The sequence below is a fragment of the Canis aureus genome, chromosome 6 (genome assembly GCF_053574225.1).
Source record: "Canis aureus isolate CA01 chromosome 6, VMU_Caureus_v.1.0, whole genome shotgun sequence".
Classification (NCBI taxonomy): domain Eukaryota; kingdom Metazoa; phylum Chordata; class Mammalia; order Carnivora; family Canidae; genus Canis; species Canis aureus.
The window spans coordinates 38,722,561-38,744,027 of NC_135616.1; the positions used below are offsets into that span (position 1 = coordinate 38,722,561).

A 21,467-nucleotide genomic window follows, 5' to 3' on the forward strand; every position below is an offset into this window, starting at 1 on the left:
GGAAGGAAGAAAGAAGAGAAAGAAAGAAAGAAAGAAAGAAAGAAAGAAAGAAAGAAGAAAGAAAGGAAGGAAGGAAGGAAGGAAGGAAGAAAGAAGAGAAAGAAAGAAAGAAAGAAAGAAAGAAAGAAAGAAAGAAAGAAAGAAAGAAAGAAAGAAAGAAAAAAGGCAGCTAGGTATGGAAGCAGAAGCGAGCTTAGCTGTCTGAATTCCCAGTACCACCACCCTCCAGCCTTGATGTCCTGGCCTAGTCAATGGAGGCTCACTATGCCTTTGCCTACCCTGCAATGTGTAGGAGTCTATAAAGATGAAATAGTACATGATAAAATACGCAGCTGAAAACACTGGAAGATCGTAAAATGTTACACAAACGTAAGGAGTTCCGAGCTGGCCGTAACACAGGCATTAAACCACAGCTTCGCCAAGACATTCACCATAAAACTTACAGAGCCCTGGGGAAGGGATGGGGGGCTGCAGGCTCCTGAGATTTCTGCCGCTTCTGTGAGTCACCTTCTCTCCCTCATCTGTGCTTCTCCGGGTTTTCTGCACTGATCATATCTTCCTCTGTAATCAGAAAAAAAAAAAATGTTTTATGAAAGAAATACTTTGGAAATAAAGTATCTAGACTCCTGCTCTTATACTAACTATGTCATAGTGAAAGATCTTAGCCAGGGCTGGAAAAGAGGCCTCTCAGCAGCGCCGAGCGTGAATGTCCTCCTGCCTACCTTACAGGCTTTTCCACCCTGAGAGACCCAAAGCTGGGAGTTGGTAAGGAATGGGATTGCCCCCTCTCCCTCTCCCATCCAGAGCACAGGGAAGATGATGCAGGCTGACTGGGTCTGAGGACACAAGGGGGAGTCCCACAGGACCTGCCAAGAGGCTCCTTGGCTTCATGCAGGAGAGAAATCAGACTGAAGCCTAGAGGAGTGCGAGCAGAGTCCATCAAAGATGAAGAGAGCATCTGGGAGACAGATATGCAGAAAGGAAAGGAGGGGGCATCTCATCTTTGCCAAGCACACATCTTCTCAGTAATCCAAGAACAAAGACAAGTGTTTAGCTGTCCTCCATAAGTCATTGATACCCTGGAGCCCGGGGTCGTGATGAGTGGGTGGTCTTGAAAAACTTCATGATGATCCCGCCCTGGTGCTCCTTAGTTATCTGTTGTGCTGAAAGATTCCAAAGAGGTCACTAAGTCCTTGACCTTCACAAGGAGAATGACCCTACCAGTCTGTCAGGTATATGTAAGGTGGGGGTGTAGCAGGTTTTCATGGGGTCTCTTTAGTTTCCCCATCTCAAAGGGATCCCCAGCCCTATATCCAGCCCGCTCTTCTTCCCTGCTGCCTAGAGAGCCAAGATTCACCATGACACCCCAAAGTGACAAGTACCCTGAGCTCCAGACTCCCATCTCCAGCTGTCCCCTGAGCCCCTTCCCCTGGACGTCCCACTGGCCCTTTAAATACCACCTGCCTGCAGTGTGGACACTGCTCAGTGCCCACCCCTCTTCCAGGCTAACGCAGATCTTGGCTGGCGGAGGCAGGCCCCAGGCCCGGTCACAGCAGCCCCTGCTCCTTCGAAGATGCAGCTGTAGCCATGGACACTGACTAGTTCTTTCCCCTGAGAGTAAATTGCCTAGGAAGCTGTTAGAAAAAGATTTCCTTACCAGATGAAAAGAAATCTTTACAAGAAGACCTTCCACTCCACCCCTTCCTCCTGTGGCCCGGCTGGAATGCATCTCCTTGGCTCAGGCCACCATCTTGAGACCACAGTAGTGAGGGCAGCAAGGCAGAGGGAACTGGGGACTGGCTCCTCAAGGATGCTAATGAGTGGCTGTCCTGTTTCAAGAGTGCTTCCTCACGGGGAAACATAAAAGCTCTTGTTTTTGTTTTGTTTTGTTTTAATTTTATTTATTTATTCATGAGAGACGCAGACCTAAACCTCTTGTTTTTAAACCGGTTAGCCTTGGGTTATCCAGCCAGGTCTGTTCTCTCCAGCACTCCCTACCTGGAAGTGGTGCTTCTGCCCCCCAGGCCATCCAAGACTCCTGTCGGAGGCCTATGGTGGAGCTTCCACTCCACTGTTTAGCCTCTCCTCTGGCCCTCCACACCCCACCAGAACTAACCAGCCCCCTAGCCTCTGGGCTCCCTCCTTCACCCACATTCTGTTACCCTAATGATTTATCTAAAATACAAATCTGGGATCCCTGGGTGGCGCAGCAGTTTGGTGCCTGCCTTTGGCCCAGGGCTCAATCGTGGAGACCCGGGATCGAATCCCACGTCGGACTCCTGGTGCATGGAGCCTGCTTCTCCCTCTGCCTGTGTCTCTGCCTCTCTCTCTCTCTCTCTCTCTCTGTGTGACTATCATAAATTAAAAAACAAAACAAAACAAAAACAGGGATCCCTGGGTGGCACAGCGGTTTGGCGCCTGCCTTTGGCCCAGGGCGCGATCCTGGAGACCCGGGATCGAATCCCACGTCGGGCTCCCGGTGCATGGAGCCTGCTTCTCCCTCTGCCTGTGTCTCTGCCTCTCTCTCTCTCACTGTGTGCCTATCATAAATAAATAAAAATTTTAAAAAAAATCTGCTGTTTCCTCCTCAAGTATCTATGAGCTACAGAACAATGTTCGAGATCCTGAGCATGGATTTGAGACCTTCGGTACGTGGCCTGCAAACCACCTTCTGCTCTCCCCACCGGGGCTGCCACTCCCACAGGCCCAGTCTGTACCTGTAGCTACCCCAGAGTGTTCCCTGCACAGACTGCCACCCCTGAGACTTATGTTCTTTGTTCCCCTCATCTCTGAATATGAATGCCTACTTATCCTCCAAAACCCATTCCAAATATCCCCTCCTCTGTGAAGCCCTCCTCACCCAAATAAACATACCTCCCCCACCCCAGCCCACAGCCTGTTGTATCACTTATGACTCTATTATAATTCTCAACCTATATTCTAATTATATATTTGCCAGCAGGCTAAATTACTTTAGGGTAAACATATACTTCAGAGTCCCCAGTGTTTCCCCATACATTGTTTGACATGAGTGATTAGTTAATTTTTGGTGGAAGAGGCAGTAGTACAAAACACCTTCTGGTGCTTTTTGTGCAGAAACCACAGTCATGTCCATCCTCCTTAGCACTGCCTGTTCCATCTCCCTCCCACTCCCCATCCTGTCCAGCCTCCTCTTCCCAGCAGTGGGCTCCCAGGGGAAGAATGCCACCCTCCCAAATCTGGAGTTGGATATGCAATATGCAGGAAGGACAGATCCATTAGGTTCTGGTCACCTTATCCCTCAGTAAGAGAATTGGACCAGTAGTCAAAAGAATTTGGCTTCGGGATCCCTGGGTGGCACAGCGGTTTAGCGCCTGCCTTTGGCCCAGGGCGCGATCCTGGAGACCCGGGATCGAATCCCACGTCGGGCTCCCGGTGCATGGAGCCTGCTTCTCCCTCTGCCTGTGTCTCTGCCTCTCTCTCTCTCTCTCTCACTGTGTGCCTATCATAAATAAATAAAATTCAAAAAAAATTTAAAAAAAAACAAAAGAATTTGGCTTCCATTTGGCAATATCAAAAGCATTTTCTCACATCTGTAAAATTCTCCAAAATCTAAGAAAGCAGATGTCCAGATTTCATCTAAAATGTAAACTCCACAAGAGCAGGGCCCTCACCTACTGTCCTCTGTTAAGCCCTCAGCCCCAATCCAGAGCCTGATCAGAGTGGGTGCACCATAAATACCCAGTGAATGGAATTCAACCTCAGGATCACCTGTAAGTTCAAAGAAGCAATCAACTCTGCTCAGCTACTGAGGAGTGCTTGAGTGAGTGTGCGGACACTCTAATTTATTTCTATGTGTCCTCATGACACTGGCAGACGGAAAACACTCACTCACCTAATGAAACATTATGCTGCCATGAAAAATGTCTGGGATGCCTGGGTGGCTCAGGGTGTAATCCTGGAGTCCCGGGATAGAGTCCCACATCGGACTTCCTACATGGAGCCTGCTTCTTCCTCTGCCTATATCTCTGCCTCTCTCTCTCTCTCTCTCTGTCTCTTTCTCTGTCTTTCATGAATAAATAAATACAATGGATAAATAAAATCTTTTTTAAAATGTTGTTTACAGGGAGTTTATAACACTGAAAAATGTCTTCTGTTGCAAAGCTAAAAGGGAAAAAAAGATATAACAATAGACATGAGTCATTTATCACACTATCTAAAAGCAAACAAACTCAAGCAAAAGCTGGCAGGGAAGGGACAAAGATGCTAAGAGTGGAGGCTGTGTCCCCCCCCACCCTATTCTACTGTCCTCTATTTTCCAACTTTTGAAAAATATACACACATTACTAGTAAAGTGGGAAAATATCCTTTATTTTTCAAATGACACGGACAGAGCGGAGCAGAGGCCACTCCAGGCTCAGGATCTACCCTGGCAGTCCCCTTCCCGCCTTACCCTATGGCCCAGAGATGCCCTGGAGCTGTGCCAGGTTAGACAGTGCCCAGGGGCACTGTGGCCCTGGCCTTCCCCACCTCAAACCACAGGGCACTCAGCAAGGGAGTGGCAGCCTGTTCCAGCCTGGAAAAAGCGCCTCCAGGAAGGTAGTGCGCCGACCCGCAGGTGGACAGCATCTCTCTCTGGGGGTGGGCCTCCCCTGGGGCCTCAGAGGGCTAATCCTGCACCTCAGGAATTTCCAGAAAGGACTCACTAGGGGAATTTCCCAGACAGGCAGACAGGCAGACAGGCAGCCACCTCAGCTCTCACCACTGAGCACAGATGTTTGCCTGGGGGTGGCAGTAGCAGGAGCCAACAGAAGCACACAACTGGCTGCCAGAGGTAGTCCAAGGCCAGAGCCAGACACCAGCTGCCTGGGCAGGCTGGGTGCGGGGTGGGCAGGGAGGGGGCAGGAGGAGCCGCATCTGGGAGTGGAAGTCCTGGCCCTGTCTCCTCCTGGGTGGCAGAGTACCTGCAGCCCTCCTCTGGGTCTGGCAGGTCATGGTGCAGCTCTAAGGGGCTACCAGGGAGCAGGGTGGCCAGTGGACAGCAGCCTGGGCTGCAGCACCTGGCCAGTATGTTGTATAAAGTGTGACTTGTCTAATAGTTCCCCTACTGGTCTAGGGGCTTCCCAAGGGCAGGGATTTTATCTCAGACCCACCCTTACCCTCGGTAACAACACACCTGAGGTGCCCTCCCAAGTCTGACAAATGACGCCCCACGCACAAATACATGGATGGAAGAGTGAGGGGATCAAAGCCTGAAGTGAGAGTACTGGGAAGAGCTCTAAGTCAGGGAGGGCCCCCACCTCTTCCCCATCCGGCTCGCCCCAGCCCTGCCCCAGACCCAGACACAGGCAGAGTGGAACGGACGTGGCCCCGCCGGGCTGGGCCCAGCGCGCCAGAACCTGCCCGACCAAATGGCGCAGCCCTGGGACTCCACACGTTCCCGCCCCCAGGCCGGGCGCTCGAGAAACGGGGGATGTGCTCCCGATCCGCAACGCAAGGCCACCCTCCCCGGAGAGCTACCAGCACCCTCCCCTACAAAGCCCTCTTCGAGCAGTAAGTCTCCAGAAGCTCGGCCCCTTCACTCGACAGTGACTTCACTCCCTCCACCAGCACGTATTGACCATCTGCCGCGCGCCCTCGGTGCCGGGCTAGTCCAGCGGAGCCGCCGTGGGCTCAGACCCTGTGCCGGCCGAGCCGCGATTCTCCGGGACACACGCGCGCGGATCGGGTGATCTCTCCAGGGGCACGTAGGAGGCCCACACCCAGGTGTCCTCCCAGGTGAGCTAAGCGCGCGTGAGGCGTCGCCCCGGGGCTGGGGGGCCGCTGGACTTCGGACCCGCGGGAGCCGGCGGGCTGCAAGTCTGCAACCGCGGGGCTGGGCGCGCCGCCTGGGGCGGAGGCGCGGGGGAGGGGGAACCCAGACATCGGCTTAGGCTCGGGAGGTGTTTACAGTCCGCGGGGTGGCTCTCTCCTACCGCAGCCCGCGGCCCTCGGAGGCCAGCCCCGGCCTTCCCGCCCCAGGCTCCTCCCCCGCAGGACCTCTGCGCCCGACTGGCAGCGGCGTCGCGGCCGCGTGTAATTACAGGCGCTGTCGTCAGGCCCGGCCGTAAAAGAAGAGGATGAAACGTCCTGGGAAGCAGGGAGCTGGGCCTGAGCCGGCCAGGAGCCCCGGGTCTGCGGCTTCCCGCGATGCGCAGCGGCGGGGAAGAGCCGGCCGGGGAGGCGCACACATTCTCGAGGCCAGCCGGGCGCGCACACAGCCACGCAGTGACACGCAGACACACAGCATCGGGCCTCCCTCCCCAGACGCGCACACTGGCCTCGGCAAACACCTGTCCTCCCTCGCGCCAACCTTTCTCCAGAGGGCTGCAGATCCCGGCGGGGGAGCCCCGGGAGGCCGAGCCCTGGGGGCTCGAGTGCCCGGCGAGGGGGAGGGGCCGTCAGCCCGGAGCCGCCGCCGCCCGGCGGTCCCCGCCATGCACACTCCCGCCCCTCCGCACACGCCCCGCTCGCCTGTGCACCTTTCCCCTCTTTACACGCCGTTCACTAACATTAGCACGCGTACGCCAGAGCTGCACACGCTTCCCCACACGCGGCTGTGAAGCTACACACACATGCCTTCACGCTCGCGTGCCAGCACACGTATTTACACATGCCAGATGCACATGTGTGGTTACAGTTTGTCACCCTGGGTGAATGCCCAGATTCTCACAGTCCAGATTAAAAACCCTTTCGCGCGGTGCACACGTGTGTTGGCACACAAGCGCGCACACAAATACACGCGTCATTAGCATTAGAAACGGGAGAGACTTTTCTCGGACCCGGGAGCCCGAGTGTCCCTCCCTCTCGCAGGCGATGATGGGCAGAGGCGCCCTTCGCCCCAGCCGCACACGTTTCACACCTGATCACACAGGGTCTCACTTTATTCCCGGCATCGAGACGATGACACAATCTTCCGAACAAAGACAACATTGACAATCTCAACGAAAACAAACAGCCGCGTGTGTGGGGAGGGGCAGCCGAGCGCAGAGTCCGGGAAAGGCGGGTGGGAGGAGGGCGGGAAGGCGGGCGCCGGAGCCCGGGTGTGCGGGGCTGGGGAAAGGTGTGGGCCGGGTAGAGGACCTTGCACCCCGCGCAACCCGCGCGCGGAGCGGCACAACAGGATCCCGCACCGAGAGCGTTCGCAGATCTGCACGTGCAGCTGGCTCCCTTGTCCCGCACGCCCCCGAGCCAGGGGCCGCAGAGCCAGCGCCCCGCACCGGCCCACAGGGCCTCGCGCAGACCGACGGGCAAGCCAACTCGCCGCGCAGGGCACCTCTGTCACCGCAGACACTCCCGTCCGGCTCCTCCTCTCCCTCCTCCCCCCTCCTCTCCCTCCCAGCCCCCAAGCGCCGGGGCCGCTGCGCTCCTGGCTGGGCGGTTCTGGGGGCGGGTCCGGGGGCGGGCCGGGCGGCGCTGGCCCCAAAGGCGAAGTCGCCGGGAGGAGGGGCCAGAGCAGTGCGCGGTGCTGCCTGCGCCGCCGAGACAGCCCGCGGGAACCCGACCCCGAGAAGCCCCTCGTCCTCGCCCGGCCCGGCCAGGCTCTGCGCTATGGAGTTCCTCTGGGCCCCGCTCTTGGGTCTGTGCTGCAGTCTGGCCGTTGCTGACCGCCACACCGTCTTCTGGAACAGTTCAAACCCCAAGTAAGCCCCGAGTCTCCTGCGCGCAGCCCGGGCGCCCGGTTGGCACTGCCCACGCCCCGGCCCCCTGCCTGGGTAACTGTGCTGGCCAGCCCCTGACCCGAGTCTTGTGGCAGTGACCAGAGGCGGGAGGGATTCCTAAGGCTTTTTCCTCCTTTTCTCCCCATAACTGGGAGTACTCCGCCCCTGGGTAGGAACCTGCCCGGGACTACTTGCACAGGGTTATTTCTGCCGCTCCTTCCCATCCCTCTGTTACCCTGAAGTGCGGGACTCTTGCTGAACACTTCAGGGCTCTTGTTCTAGGTCCTTCTACCACAAAACCCTCTGTGCCTCTTCTTGTGGGTCACCTGGACTTCTGCCCACACGGACAGGTACCCTAATGTGACATCAGGAGTAAGCAGAATGCTCATATTGTAACCCTGGAAGGACCCCCTCAGGAGGGACCTGGCCTTCCGGCTTTAAGCCTATGCACTCTGTGTTTGAGATGACCCTGGAAAGCTCCTCTCCACACACAAGAGATCTTTTGAGGTGGCAGGAGGGAGGTACCTGCTGTGTATAGGTAGGCTGAGGGAGGCACCCGGTTTTGAGATGGGGGGCGCACCTGGGAAAAGTTCAGAAAGAGTGGAAAGGATTAAAAGGGCCACAGAGGGCTCTGGGCAGGAAGGAGTTAACGTCTCCTGGGCAGGTTTAGGGCTGGGAGGCAAATGGTCCTGGGAGGAAGAAGCCCATCGGACCCTTTGTTCTTGCCCTTGAGTTTTCAGAAGTTAAGGGAACAATATTTGTGGGAAAACGGGAGAAGGGTGTGTAGGGGGTGGTAGGGCGGGGCAGGGAGAGAAGGGCTGGGCAGTGGGGTCAGGAAAAACACTTCACTCCGCTTGGCCACCCTCAGCCCAGAACGCCTGACCCCCCTCCCCTTGAGGAATTCCTTGAACCAGCTTCCTCTGACCCAGTGGCAACGCGGCCGGTGAGGGTCTGGGCTGGGGCTGGGAGAGAGGGAGCAGCCAGCTGCTAACCCCGGAGGGCAATGCCCTCTTGCCCCCTGGCCACGGGGGCAGCCCGGGCAGCACCCCCTCCCTCCTTACTTCCCGCTCCAACCTCCTAGTGGGAGAGAGCGAAGTCCTGTTATTGCCCATGCCAGGTGCTGGGGGGGGGGGGGCAGGAAGCCCTGAGGAGGGAGGGGGGGAGCCCTTTCCGTTCCCAAGCTCCCAGATTTCCTCTCTTTCAGGAAGGAGCCTCTTCCTTGCTCCCCCTCCCCGCCTTCCCTGACGCCGCCGCTGCCCCCTTTTCCCAGACGGGGGGCCAGAGTCAAAGGAGCGCTAAGTGGAACAGATTGTCCTGGGGGGGTGGGGGCAGGTCAATGGGTGCCCCCACCCAGCACAAATTCTGCCTTGTCCATCTGGCTGCACGTGCGCACCCCCCTCCCCCCACCCAGAACGGGAGAGAAGCCGGCCAGAGGGCAGTGTACAGGCGGCCAGGCCGGGCCAGCTTGCAGGCTCCGAAGAGGCGGTGATGAGCTGGGTAGGGGTGAGGCCGGCCAGGGTGACTCAGGCCGTGGGCCCCGGCGCGGATCTCCAGCCCGGGGCGGGGGGCTGCCGGGAGGTGGGCGCTGGCCTCCACGCCCCGCCCCATCCCCGCCGCCCGCGCTGACCTGCGGGAGCCCCAGGCCTGAGGACAGTGCCCGGGGCAAGTCCTGGCCCCGGGGGCCCCGGGACCCCTCCACAGTGGACCGAGCTCTCCGGAGCGCCGGGGCGGGCGGCAGAGGTGGGTGAGGAATGAGTCAGTGCCCGTCACGGGAACCGGGGAAAGACGCCAGGCCCAGAGCTGAAATACCTGTTCTGAAATGGCTTCTATGTTTATCTCTCCAGAGAGGAATTTTAAAAGCCTCTCCCTCGGTCGCGCGCTCCTCCCCCCACTCCTCCTCCCCCGCCCGGTGGGGGAGGGGGAGGGGGAGGGGTGGCTTGCCGCGCGCTGGCACGCGGCCCCGGAGCCGGGCCGCTGGGGGCCGGAGGTGCCCACCCTGGAGGCCTCCCGTCCGAACTCCTGCCCTCCCCCCGCCCGTGCCCTTGCTCATGCTCCGGTTGGCAGCAGGTTGGCAGCCGACCCTGCAGAGCCTCGCGGGCGGAGCTGGGAGAATTCAGAGTAGCAGGGCAGCCGAGCAGCGGGGAGGGAGGCACCTCCCCCGCCGGGACCCCGCCGCGCCCGGCTGGAGCCAGGTGTCGGGGCCGCCGGGCTGGAGCCCTAGGGGCCCCGGGGGCAGGGCTGGGGGAGAGAGCCGGCTGCCCGGGGCGGCGGGGCTGAGAGGCAGCCTCCCAGAGAAGCCGGGCGGTGCTGGAGCTCCGCGCTTGGAGGGGAAAGTGTGGCTTGGGAAGCGAAGGGGCTGGGAGTTTTGGGGTGCTTTGAGAGGCGGACACAGGTGTGAGCTACAACTGCAGAAGCTTGGCGGGGGGGGGGGGGGGGTAGATTTGCTGTAAGTGGGCCGAAAGTGTCTGTAGGCCTGGTGTGCTGGGGGCGGGAGTGAAGCTGACTGGTGGACTGCGCTCGGGGTCTCCCTGGGCGAGGCCAAGAGGAGTGAGGGACGGGGAGCCGCAGGTGTGCTGGGGGCTGAGCGCAGAGAGAAGGGTTTCCTCAGCCCTGATGGGAGGGTCTCAGCCCCAGGGCTAACAGCATTTAAGGGAGCACCTGTGAGAACAGATTTGGGGAGATACTTCCTGTAGAAGAGCAGGATGAGTGAGCTACGACAGTCATTTGCCCTTCCTTGGGTAAATATCTGGGAAGTGCTTTGGTACCTGAAGGATCCTAAAGTGGATGCTATGTAGAGGATGAACAAGAGGTAGTGATGGTAGGAAGTGTGTTTGATGATGGTGTAAAGATATCGAAGAGGTCAAGAGCAGTAAACATTGGGAGTTGGGCTTCTTGAAAAATCTTTGTAGGGTTCCCATGTGAAATGTGAGGGGCCAGCTAAACATTTGGAGGCTTACAGCCCTGGCCTGGCTTCCAAATGACCACTTGCTTTCTCCTGCTCTTCGTGCACAGGTTCCGGAATGAGGACTACACGGTACACGTGCGGCTGAATGACTACCTGGACATCATCTGTCCACATTACGAGGATGATGCTGTGGCGGATACTGCCATGGAGCGGTACACCCTATACCTGGTGGAGCATGAGCAGTACCAGCTGTGCCAACCCCAATCCAAGGACCAAGTCCGCTGGCAATGCAACCAGCCCAGTGCCAGGCATGGCCCGGAGAAGCTATCTGAGAAATTCCAGCGCTTCACCCCCTTCACCCTGGGCAAGGAGTTCAAAGAGGGACACAGCTACTACTATATCTGTGAGTCCTCAGGGCACGCACACAGGCCATAGAGGGACACGGCCAGTATGATGCCTGCGCTCAGAGCTGCACACAGCCCCTTCCAATCCTGAATTGTTTTCATTCATTCACAGTACAGGCATGGAGTCAGCTGCTGCTGCGTACTGGGGACTCTGCTTGGCAGAACAGGCACAGAGATAAACAAACATGATAGCGTTCCTATCCCCCAGGAAGCTGGAAAGCGACATACAGAGGAGACTGACCATTAGAACAGTTGTGATATGAAGATGTGGACCGAGGGGCCTTGGGAAAATGACTTGGGTACCTGCCAGGCTCCAGAGGCTCAGAGAAGCATTCCTGGGGAATATGGCCCAAGAGCTTAGGACAAGCAGAAGGGTTGGCCAGGCAGAAGGAGACATATGCAAAGGGGAGCATGATATCTTCAGGGAACTCCATATGGATTCAAACTATGGCAGGAGTGACGCTGGAAGTGGGAAGAGGTAGACTTTCATGGGGGGCCTAGAAAGTGCTAAGGAGTTAGGACTTTGTCCCGAGGGCACTGGGGAGGCACTGGTGGCTTCATGGGTTGGAAAATCAGCTTGTCAGTGGAGCCTAGGCAGGGGGAGCAGAGTAGGAAGGCCCCAGCCTACTTCACGCTGTGAGGAGGAAAGGACGGACTGTAGCAAGAGGACATGGTCTGTGTGTTTCTTAGTGCTATCTCCAAAGCCAAGGGTCATGGCAAAGAATGAAAGGTTGAGCATGAGGCAGAGAGCCGGCCAACAGGGACGCCTGGGTGGCTCAGCAGTAGAGCGTCTGTCTGCCTTTGGCTCAGGGTTGTGATCCCAGAGTCCCGGGATCGAGTCCTGTGTCAGGCTTCCTGCATGGAGCCTGCTTCTCCCTCTGCCTGTGTCTCTGCCTCTCTGTATCTCTGAGTAAATAAGTAAAATATTTTAAAAAATAAATAAAAAGAAAGCAGGCCATCAACAAGGAAGGTGAGAATCACAGATGAGTGGGAAGAGAGTGCCTCAAATGAACAAGGCCTGAAAAAGGAGAGCAGGAGGTGTTTGCCACCTGTATTTTCTTCCTCCCTTGACACTCTGCGGGTTTATCTTACAGCCAAACCCATCCACCATCAGGAAGACCGATGCTTGAAGTTGAAGGTGACAGTCAGTGGCAAAATCAGTGAGTGTCAGAGTCTTGTGGACCTCCCTCCTCCATCTCGCTGCTGGGCCTGTGCAAGTGATTTTGGGTGGCAGGGAGGTCCTGCCCATCTGCCTCCCCAGTACTGTACCTGATCTGCTACCACTCTTGCCTTTCAGCTCACAGTCCTCAGGCCCATGCCAATCCACAAGAGAAGAGACTTCTGGCAGGTAGGTAGCCTGAGCAAATTGGGCCTGAAGTCTGCTTAAAGAGGTTGGGTACAGAAGGTGGCTTCTGCACAGGCAGGGGCTGGGGAAACCTCATAGAGCTGAGGGCCAGTGCCAGCGGTAGGGCCACTCACCTTGGGGGCTTTGCCCTCTCATCTTGCAGATGACCCAGAGATACAGGTTCTACATAGCATCGGTCACAGTGCTGCCCCCCGCCTCTTCCCCCTCGCCTGGGTGGTGCTGCTCCTGCCATTCCTGCTGCTGCAGACTCCATGAAGGGAGAGGCCACATCTAGCCTATGGATTGGAATGGGGCTGAGGAGCCCTGGCAGAGGCATCCTCACCTGTCCTGGGAATCATTCCCACCACATGCACAAGCTGCCATTCAGCAGCCTCAAAATGGGTCAGTATTAAGGGTTTCAACCCAAAGGAGGTCAACGAGCCTGGCAGTGCCAACCCTGCCTCCACCCTGAGGGACGGACAAAGTGGAGACCGTCCTTTCCCTACCATTCCTGCCCTTAAGCCAAAGAAACAAGCTGTGCAGACGTGGCCTCTTAAGACCAGCACTGTGGGAATCAAGCTAGAAGGGGCCTGGGGTCATGCAGATGGACACTGAGTTTGGCAAAGATGCCCCTCCAAAGAGAGGCAGGATGCCCAGATGAACTGACCGAAAGAAAAGCATGAGACGGTTTCATGCTTGGGAGGCAGAGACAGGAGAGGCAGCATGCTTGGGCTGATCCAGCATCTCTCCCAAGGCTTCTAGAAGTCTTTGGAGCTGCCATGGAGAGGTTTGTAACCAGGCACTGCATCCTGTCCCATCTGGGGACTGCACTACCCAGAGCTGTGCCAGCAGGGGGGCTGTGCCACCCTGTGCCTAGAGTGTAGCTGTCAGGGCAGGGCCCACGTGTACAGGATCTGTATATAAACTTGATGTGTGTCTGTGCTGATTTCTACAACTGGAGTTTTTTTATACAAAATAAATAAATAAAGCCATGTGTTTCTTTATTTGGACCTGCTTGTCTGCCCTCACCCCACCTCCACCCTCACTTATGACCACTGAGTCCTTGCCATGTGCTAGGCTCTGGAGGACACCAGGTAACAACTGGGTTTAAATTTTGTTCCTTCCCTCTGAAAAGAATACATGCCCCTCCCCAGCGCCAAAGGGCAGGGTGTTTCCTCCTCTGGCGCCAGGCAGCAGTCTTGGGGGCTCTAGGCTGCAGCCCACCCTGGAAGCCCTTCCTGTGAAACCTCTACCCCCACACCCCTCCCGCACTGGGCTCCTGCTGTTGGAGGGGTCCCGGGAACAGCAGCTGAGGCGCGGCCTGCTCCCACAGCCCCAGCCACCGGGGCAGGGCTGCCGCAGGGGAAGTTCCCAGCAGCCTAGTCGGGCAGACTAGGGGTCAGAGGCTGGCGCTCCAGCAGACTGGCCAAGGCACACAGCAGCATGGCTGAAAGCCCCGGCAAGAGGCTTCAGACCGGGGAGCCTCAAAGCCTGGGCCGGGGAGCCGTGGTCCGGGGCTCCTGGCCGCAAAGGTTCAGCAAGCTTTGCTTTGTGGGCGGCCACGTCGGTCACGGGCAAGACTGGAGGCTGGGGTCCGAGTGAGCCAAGGGGTAAGCAGAGCGTTGAGGGGCGGCGGGGACCAGGCAGGTCCGCGGAGCCGGGACGAGGTACCAGCTGGGACCCGGAAGGAAACATCCGACCCGGGCTTCAGCGCGCGTGAGCACCTGCAGGGGCGGGGCATGGTTCCGGCTGGACGTCCGTGTGGGCGGGGCTGCGGGCCCATTTCCGGCGGACGGCGGCGCGCGGGGGCGGAGCTCCGTCGGGGCGGGCTCCGGGCCAGCTAGTTGACGCCGGCGGGCAGCTCGGGATCCGACCCCGGGGGAGATGGAGCCGGGCGGCGTGGCTGACTCACTCCTTTCCGGGGCTTGCGTGCTCTTCACCCTCGCCATGTACTCCACCGGCCTGTGAGAGTGCGGCTGGGCTAGGCGGGGGCAGGCGCTGGAAGTCAGGAAGGGAGAGGGGACATGGACGTGGGCGCAGCCCCAGGCTGCGTCCGAAACCTGGGTCAAAGTGGATTCGGGTCGAGGGAGCCGGGGCACCTGAAGGAGAGGCCAGAGAGACGGGGCGGGGCCGAGACCTGCAGTTGTCCGGGGACGACCACAGGTGTCGGGGATTTCGACTCCCCAGCAGCCCGCTGCTCTCTTCCCATGTCTCACCTCTACTTTCGGGGCTCCATTACAGCTCGGACCTCAGGCACATGCGGATGACCCGTAGCGTGGACAATGTCCAGTTCCTGCCCTTTCTCACTACGGACATCAAGTGAGACGGGCGTCTGCGGCGGGAGAAGTTGAGGGAGGTGGGGATTGGGGGGAGGAGGAACGCCGGGTCCCCCTCCCATCCCCTTCCCGAATGACCGTCTTGTCCACTCTGCAGCAACCTGAGTTGGCTGAGTTACGGGGCCTTGAAGGGTGACGGGATCCTGATCTTCGTGAACGCCACGGGTGCTGTGCTTCAGACCCTGTATATCTTGGTGTATGTGCACTACTGCCCTCGGAAGGTAGCGGCCCTCCCTGGGACCCACCTCTGTGCTGCACACCCTCCCTGCCTTGCTGGCAGAGTAAACACTGCTTCCTAGAAGATGACAGGCTGGCACTGCCACCCTTTCCTGGAAGGGCCCTCCAGTCTGCGGTCTTGCAGTCGTCCTTCCTCCATGAAGCCAGCCTCTGGGACTCACACACTGAGCAATCCCCCACCCCCGCTGTCTCTGGCAAGCTGGTAGCTCAGCCCCATGGTGCCTTGTTGCCCAACAAACTGAGGGGAGCGGGCTTTTGTCTCTGAGAGTTCCTTCAGAGTCAGGACTGGGAAAAACGTTGATTAGCTCTGCTTCCCCAATCACACCAGCATTTATTAGGTTCCTACTGTGTATACCAAGTTCACACCAATACAAGCCTTCTCTTCTAGAAACCTCCAGTGCTGTGGGGGGGGATCAGACATGGGTTTGTTACTGGTGGGGAGGAGGCTTAGCGAAGGTTACCTCCCCCACTGGAGCAGGAGAGAGGGCAGGATGAACTAATTCCAGCCGGGCCATCAGAGAGGACTCCTGGGACACCTAAAAGAAAGGTTCCTCTCTCCCCTGCAGCGGCCGGTGCTCCTTCAGACTGCAACCCTGGTGGGGGTCCTTCTCCTAGGCTTTGGCTACTTTTGGCTCCTGGTGCCCAACCTGGAGACCCAGCTTCAGCAGCTGGGCCTCTTCTGCAGTGGCTTCACCATCAGTATGTACCTCTCACCACTGGCTGACTTGGTGAGTGGGGGCTGTGCAGGGAAGTGGGGGAGATAAGAAGGGTCAGGATCCCATAGCCAGAGACTGTAGCCTACATTCCAAAGGAAGGAAGATCCTGGAAGACAGGCAGTAGAAGTAGGTGACTGGGAGACAAGAGGGAGAGGATGTTTGATCTTTTTTCTGAGGAAATTCTCAGACAAATGGGAGCTTTATGATGTGTCTGGGATAGCGGTCTTTCATCCTTTTCCCTAGGCCAAGATCATTCAGATGAAATCAACCCAGCGTCTCTCATTCCCACTCACCATTGCCACCCTCCTTACCTCTGCCTCCTGGACCCTCTATGGGTTTCAGCTGGGCGATCCCTACATCATGGTAAGCTGAGCAGAAGGATGGGCAATAGGTATAAAAGGTGGAAAATCCTCTCCTCATAGCAGCCCTTGTGACTTCAGGTGCCCAACCTACCAGGGATCCTCACCAGCCTTGTTCGCCTCTGGCTTTTCTGGAAGTACTCGCAGGGGCCAGACAGGAACTATCAGCTCCTGCAAACCTGAGACAGTTCACCTGACCACTGCTCATCTTCATGCCAACCTGCTACCAAAGAGAGCTCTGTGTCTCAGCAGTCTGCTGACCAGCTCCATGAGTGCAGTGGGTTGTGGGAAAGAAAAACTAACAACTAACACTGAGACTCGAGGGACCAAAGAAAGTGTTTTGCTTGGAAGATTGGCTGAGACTTGGGAAATGAATCACTTATTTTTTATAGATTATATTTTTTAATTGTGGAGGTTGGGGTGAAATCTTCAGAGTGTGCCTTAAAATAAATTGTTGCCTACCCCTGCCCATCAAAGCTCAATCTCTTTTTGGTGATTCTCAACCTGCCTGGTTTGGTGAAGGGCAGAGGCCCACGGTCCCACCCACAGCTGGTCTTGGCCTGCTAGGTTGGCTCCTAAGAGGTATCTGAAGGAACCACGAACTCGGTGGAGGCCTTAGAACAGAGCCTGGGTGTTGGGAAGAAGAGAAGCTGAGAAGTACTTCCAGACACGGTTAACAGGACCAAGAAAGGGAAATGACACTTCTATCAGAGATCTTAAGAAGGGGTCTTTGCCTCCTTTGGAGCAAAGAGGAGGAGGGACCCACAGCTGGTACACGGAACCCCCAAGTCCCCGTTGTCTATGCTCCAACTAAACAATGTTAGAAAATAAACTTCTCTTTAATGGGCCGCGGGAGGAAAGGCTGTCGGGTAGGAATGGGCTGGGGTGTCAGAAGCGCATCCCCCTGCGGGCTAAGTCGGCGCGGGCCTCCTGGATCTGGCTCTGCAGCTCGCGGGCGGCGTCCTCACAGTCGTGAAAAGTGGCCACGCGGTAGCCCACCGTGCCCAGGGCATAGCAGCCGGCGGACACTAGCAAGTAGGCCGGGAGTGGCCACAGTACCTCCCGGCATGGCGAGGGCAGCTCCAGGCCCAGGGCCCCCGTGGTCAGGGCCGCCCAGGTGGAGCCCAGGAGCGCCAGTCCCCAAAGCCACTGCGCTAACTTCGTCATGAGCACTGCGGGGAGAGGAAGCAGAGCTCGCGGTCCCGTACGTCCCGCGGCCCCCCCACCTGTCCCCGTCACCCACCCTCCGAATCACCTGCCCGCGGGGCCGCTCCGCCGCGGTTCTCGCCCAGGTCGCCCCCACCCCACCCTACCCCCGCTATGGACCCTCAAGCCGCACTCACCTTCGCCCGCGTCTCCCTAGCCCGGCGCGGCTCCTACGTCAGCGTCCGGAAGGCCTCTCGGCTCGCGCAGCCTTCTGTGAGTTGTAGTTCTCGCGGCGTCGCCTCTCGCTAGGCCTCTGCGCGGCATTCTGGGAGTTGTAGTCCTTTCGGCGCTCTGCCTCTGCCTGGCCTTTTGGAAGTTGTAGTCCTCGCGGTGGTCCTCTGGGAATTGGGGGCCTCTGACCGCCGCCTGAGTCCCCAGGGGCTTCGGTGCCGCTTCTGTCCCTCAGGACCCCACTCCACGGTGGCTGACGTCCTTCTGAGAACACTGTCAAACTTTGCAAGAAGATGGGAATGTCACTAGTTCTCCCTAAACTTGACTCACGTATTCCTCGGGAGCTCTTCCATCCGAGGTAGTAGGTTGTCTTTAATACTTAGACGCAGGAGTTCACTGCCCTGGCGCCCTGAGGAACAGGGGCTCTAGCAGGAGGTCTTGGAGGAAAGAAAAGTGTGGAGCCCGAGAATTACCTGATGGGTTCGAGCTATTGAGAGGTTTAGGGACGAATTCATGTCAGGTACATAGGAAAGAAACTACGTGAAAGAGAAGGCCGGGGCACAGGTGCAGGCAGGTGAGGCTTACAGGCCTCAGGGGACAGGTGCAGGTGGGGCGTACACGCCGCGGAGTCTTGACAGGTTCAAGCCAAGCATAGGTGTAAGGGCAGACATCAGCAAGCCTGGGCTGAGAAGGGGACTGGGGTCCACTTTGTAACCACAACATTAGGATAATTAATTTTAGGGAATTATGTAATAGATAACTACATAATTAAGATACAGGTAGAGGGATCCCTGGGTGGCGCAGCGGTTTGGCGCCTGCCTTTGGCCCAGGGCGCGATCCTGGAGACCCGGGATCGAATCCCACGTCGGGCTCCCGGTGCATGGAGCCTGCTTCTCCCTCTGCCTGTGTGTCTCTGCCTCTCTCTCTCTCTCTCTCTCTCTCTATCATAAATAAATAAAAATTAAAAAAAAAAAAAAACTTTACAATCCTTAAAAAAAAAAAAAAAGATACAGGTAGAGTGCTGTTTCCAGATGCCCCCTTTTGAAGCTTTGCAGGGAGGTTGGAATTTGAGGCTGCCTCTCTGTGTGGACATAATGCACCTGGTTCAGATCTCTAGGCCACAGTGGGACGTCCCATTCTCACCCATTAGTTTCAAATCGCAAAGTCAGTACCTACAGGATATTAGAGAGTGAAGTTTCTCAGTCTCATGTCCTTGATGTTAATTAACAAAAGCAATTTTTATAGATTCACAGAGTCTTAGTAGGGACATGACATAACTCAGCTCTGAAGATTATTTTCACAGCCTTAGTAATGTAGGCACTGAGTATGGAGTTAAGTAAACATTATGATGTACTTGAATGCATGGCGGGGGGGAGGACACGAGGAGGGTCATGAATTGAAAGAACCATATCCTCATCTTCTAAAATGGAAGAAAAGAAAAAAAAATAAAAATAAAATGGAAGAAAAGAAACAATAGGACTATGTTACTAAGAAATACGAGGTGTCCCAAAGAAAGCCAAGAAGCCCAGGAGTGCCATCTAGAGCAGCACGTATGGAGGTAGGAGAACTAGAACAGGGGACTGGTATTTTTCATAAAGTGCCTTATAAAACTAATTGGCTTTTTAAACTATGCAAATTCCTTTGTTAAGGTAAAAATTAAGACAAAATAAAAACATTTTTATTTTTTTAAGATTTTATTTATTTATTCATGAGAGACACAGAGAGAGAGGCAGAGGGAGAAGCAGGCTCCATGTAGGGAGCCCAATGTGGTGGGACTCCATCCCAGGACTCCAGGACCACACCCTGGGCTGAAGGCAGGCGCTAATCCCCTGAGCCACCCAGGCATCCCTAAAGACATGTTTAGAAATTTGCTATATGAGGGGCACCTGGGTGGCTCACTTGGTTGAGCATCCAACTTTTTTTTTTTTTTAAGATTTTATTTATTTATTCACAAGAGACACGGAGACATAGGCAGAAGGAGGAGAAGCAGGCTCCATGCAGAGAGCCCAATGTGGGACTCAATCCCAAGATTCTAGGATCACACCCCGAGACAAAGGCAGACGCTCAACCACTGAGCCACCCAGGCGTCCTGAGCATCCAGCTCCATCTTAGCTCAGGTCTTGATTTCAGGATCATGAGTTGAAGCCCCACATTGGCATGGAGACTAATTTTTTTAAATTTGCTATATGAACTTCAAAGCCCCACTCCACTCACTTCCCCATTCTGTCTAAAACCCTATTGGTTGCTCATGCAAGACCTCACTGGTCACAGTGACTTCCAGCACAGTTCAGGGGTTCAGTATCAGCTTTGTAGATCCAGAAATTCTATTTGTTCACCCAAAGAAGACCAGGCCCTGAAAGATTGCCACTCCCCAGAACAGTTTTGGGGGAAGAAGATGAGAAGGGGCTTGCCCTACAACACATAATATAATAAATTATATATTTATTTTTACTTTCCCTACAGCTCATAATATAATAAATTATGTATTTATTATATCTTATGTGCCCCATAATACATAATATAATAAATTATGTATTTATTGTTATTATTATATATCTTATGTGTCCTACAACACATAAGATAATAAATTATAACATAATAATAATCAGCCCTTCATTGAAGGGCTGTGATGTGTCGTGCCCTATGGGACATTGTCATGTTTAATTTTCACAGCATGCTGCAGTAGGTACTTTTATATTGCCATGTATAAATGAGGAAGCTACAACAGATGGTAAATGGTAAGTAACTTGCCCAAGGTCCTGCAGATAGTGAGCAGCAGAGCTGTGCCATCCAACTTGAAGCTCAGTGCTTAATGATTTCACCCTCCCCATCCTGGTACTTGGTCCTGAACGGGGCAGGGAGGGATCATCATGGCAGCTGACATTCACTGATTCAATGAGCACTTTCTGTGCATTATCTCATTCAATCTTCCACAGCCACCATACGACGCGGGTACTATTATCTCCACTTCACGAATGAGAGCACTGAGGCAAACCTCACAAACTGTGACTTCTGAGCTTGCAAACGCTGCCACTCCAGTATAGCACTTCTCTCCCTAGATCAATGAAACAGAATAAAAACTAAGGAAATAGATTAAAAATATACCAATTTTGGGATGCCTGGGTGGCTCAGCAGTTGAGCGTCTGCCTTTGGCCTGGGGCGTGATCCTGGAGACCCAGGATAGAGTCCCACATCAGGCTCCCTGCATGAAGCCTGCTTCTCCCTCTGCATGTCTCTGCCTGCCTCTCTCTCTGTGTCTCTCATAAATAAATAAATAAAATCTTTAGAAAAAAAAAAAAATACCGGGACACCTGAGTGGCTCAACAGTTAAAGTGCCTGCCTTCAGCCCAGGGTGTGATCCTGGAGGCCCAGGATCAAGTCCAGCATCAGGCTTGCTGCACGGAGCCTGCTTCTTCCTCTGCCTGTTTCTCTGCCTCCCTCTCTCTCTGTCTGTGTGTGTCTCTCATGAATGAATAAATAAAATATTTTTTAAAAAAATAAAACAAAAATAAAAAAATACCAATTTAGCATATGATAGAGATGGCAACTCAAGCAAATAAGAGAAGATGGATGATTTAAAAACCATTTGCAGGGACTCCTGGGTGGCTCAGTGGTTGAGCATCTGCCTTCAGCTCAGGGCATGATCCTGGAGTCTGGGGATGAAGTCCCACCTTGGGCTTCCTGCATGGAGCTTGCTTCTCCCTCTGCCTGTGTCTCTGCCTTTCTCTTCTGTGTCTCTCATGAATAAATAAATAAAATCTTTTAAAAATAAAAAATAAAAACCATTTGCAACTAGCTTACCATTTGAAAAAGTAAATTGAGTTAGATTCCAACCTCACGCCTTATCCGAAAATAAATCCCCAGTGCATTTAGGAAAAAAAGGGAGGTGGGAAGCCCGGGTGGGTGGCTCAGGGGTTTAGCGCTGCCTTCGGCCCAGGGTGTGATCCTGGAGACCCAGAATGGAGTCCCATGTCAGCTTCCCTGCATGGAGCCTGCTTCTCCCTCTGCCTGTGTCTCTGCCTCTCTCTCCTGTGTCTCTCATGAATAAACAAATAAAATCTTAAAAAAAAAAGCAAAAACAAAAAAAACACAACCCCCCCAAAACCCCA

The 21,467-nt window shown here is 55.4% G+C and overlaps 3 protein-coding genes across 9 annotated transcripts; 2 read left to right on the plus strand and 1 right to left on the minus strand.

Annotated features, from left to right (window-relative positions):
• Positions 1-7,457: 7,457 nt before the first annotated feature.
• On the plus strand, positions 7,458-13,321 carry EFNA1 (ephrin A1). 2 transcript variants are annotated; one of them, XM_077900935.1, is made up of 5 exons: positions 7,458-7,661; positions 10,692-10,987; positions 12,083-12,148; positions 12,286-12,336; positions 12,497-13,321. In XM_077900935.1, exons 1-5 carry the CDS (start codon positions 7,570-7,572, stop codon positions 12,607-12,609), a joined length of 618 nt encoding a protein of 205 aa, XP_077757061.1. In that variant the 5' UTR covers positions 7,458-7,569; the 3' UTR covers positions 12,610-13,321. The 2 variants fall into 2 exon arrangements, with proteins under 2 accessions (XP_077757061.1, XP_077757060.1); XM_077900934.1 differs by lacking the exon at positions 7,458-7,661 and adding an exon at positions 9,484-9,746.
• Positions 13,322-14,129: 808 nt separating this feature from the next.
• On the plus strand, positions 14,130-16,457 carry SLC50A1 (solute carrier family 50 member 1). Of its 6 annotated transcripts, none has more exons than XM_077900932.1 (6): positions 14,131-14,297; positions 14,575-14,652; positions 14,767-14,890; positions 15,473-15,605; positions 15,866-15,985; positions 16,079-16,331. In XM_077900932.1, the coding sequence occupies exons 1-6, from the start codon at positions 14,218-14,220 to the stop codon at positions 16,162-16,164; spliced, it is 621 nt and encodes a 206-aa protein (XP_077757058.1). In that variant the 5' UTR covers positions 14,131-14,217; the 3' UTR covers positions 16,165-16,331. The 6 variants fall into 6 exon arrangements, with proteins under 6 accessions (XP_077757054.1, XP_077757058.1, XP_077757053.1 ...); XM_077900927.1 differs by having other exon boundaries at positions 14,133-14,297; positions 15,473-15,634; positions 16,079-16,457; XM_077900931.1 differs by having other exon boundaries at positions 14,134-14,297; positions 16,063-16,331.
• Positions 16,458-16,801: 344 nt separating this feature from the next.
• DPM3 (dolichyl-phosphate mannosyltransferase subunit 3, regulatory) lies at positions 16,802-17,484 on the minus strand. The gene is made up of 2 exons (XM_077900936.1): positions 17,325-17,484; positions 16,802-17,153 (listed from the first exon to the last, which is right to left on the minus strand). Exon 2 carries the CDS (start codon positions 17,146-17,148, stop codon positions 16,870-16,872), a length of 279 nt encoding a protein of 92 aa, XP_077757062.1. The 5' UTR covers positions 17,149-17,153; positions 17,325-17,484; the 3' UTR covers positions 16,802-16,869.
• Between the last annotated feature and the right edge of the window lie 3,983 nt (positions 17,485-21,467).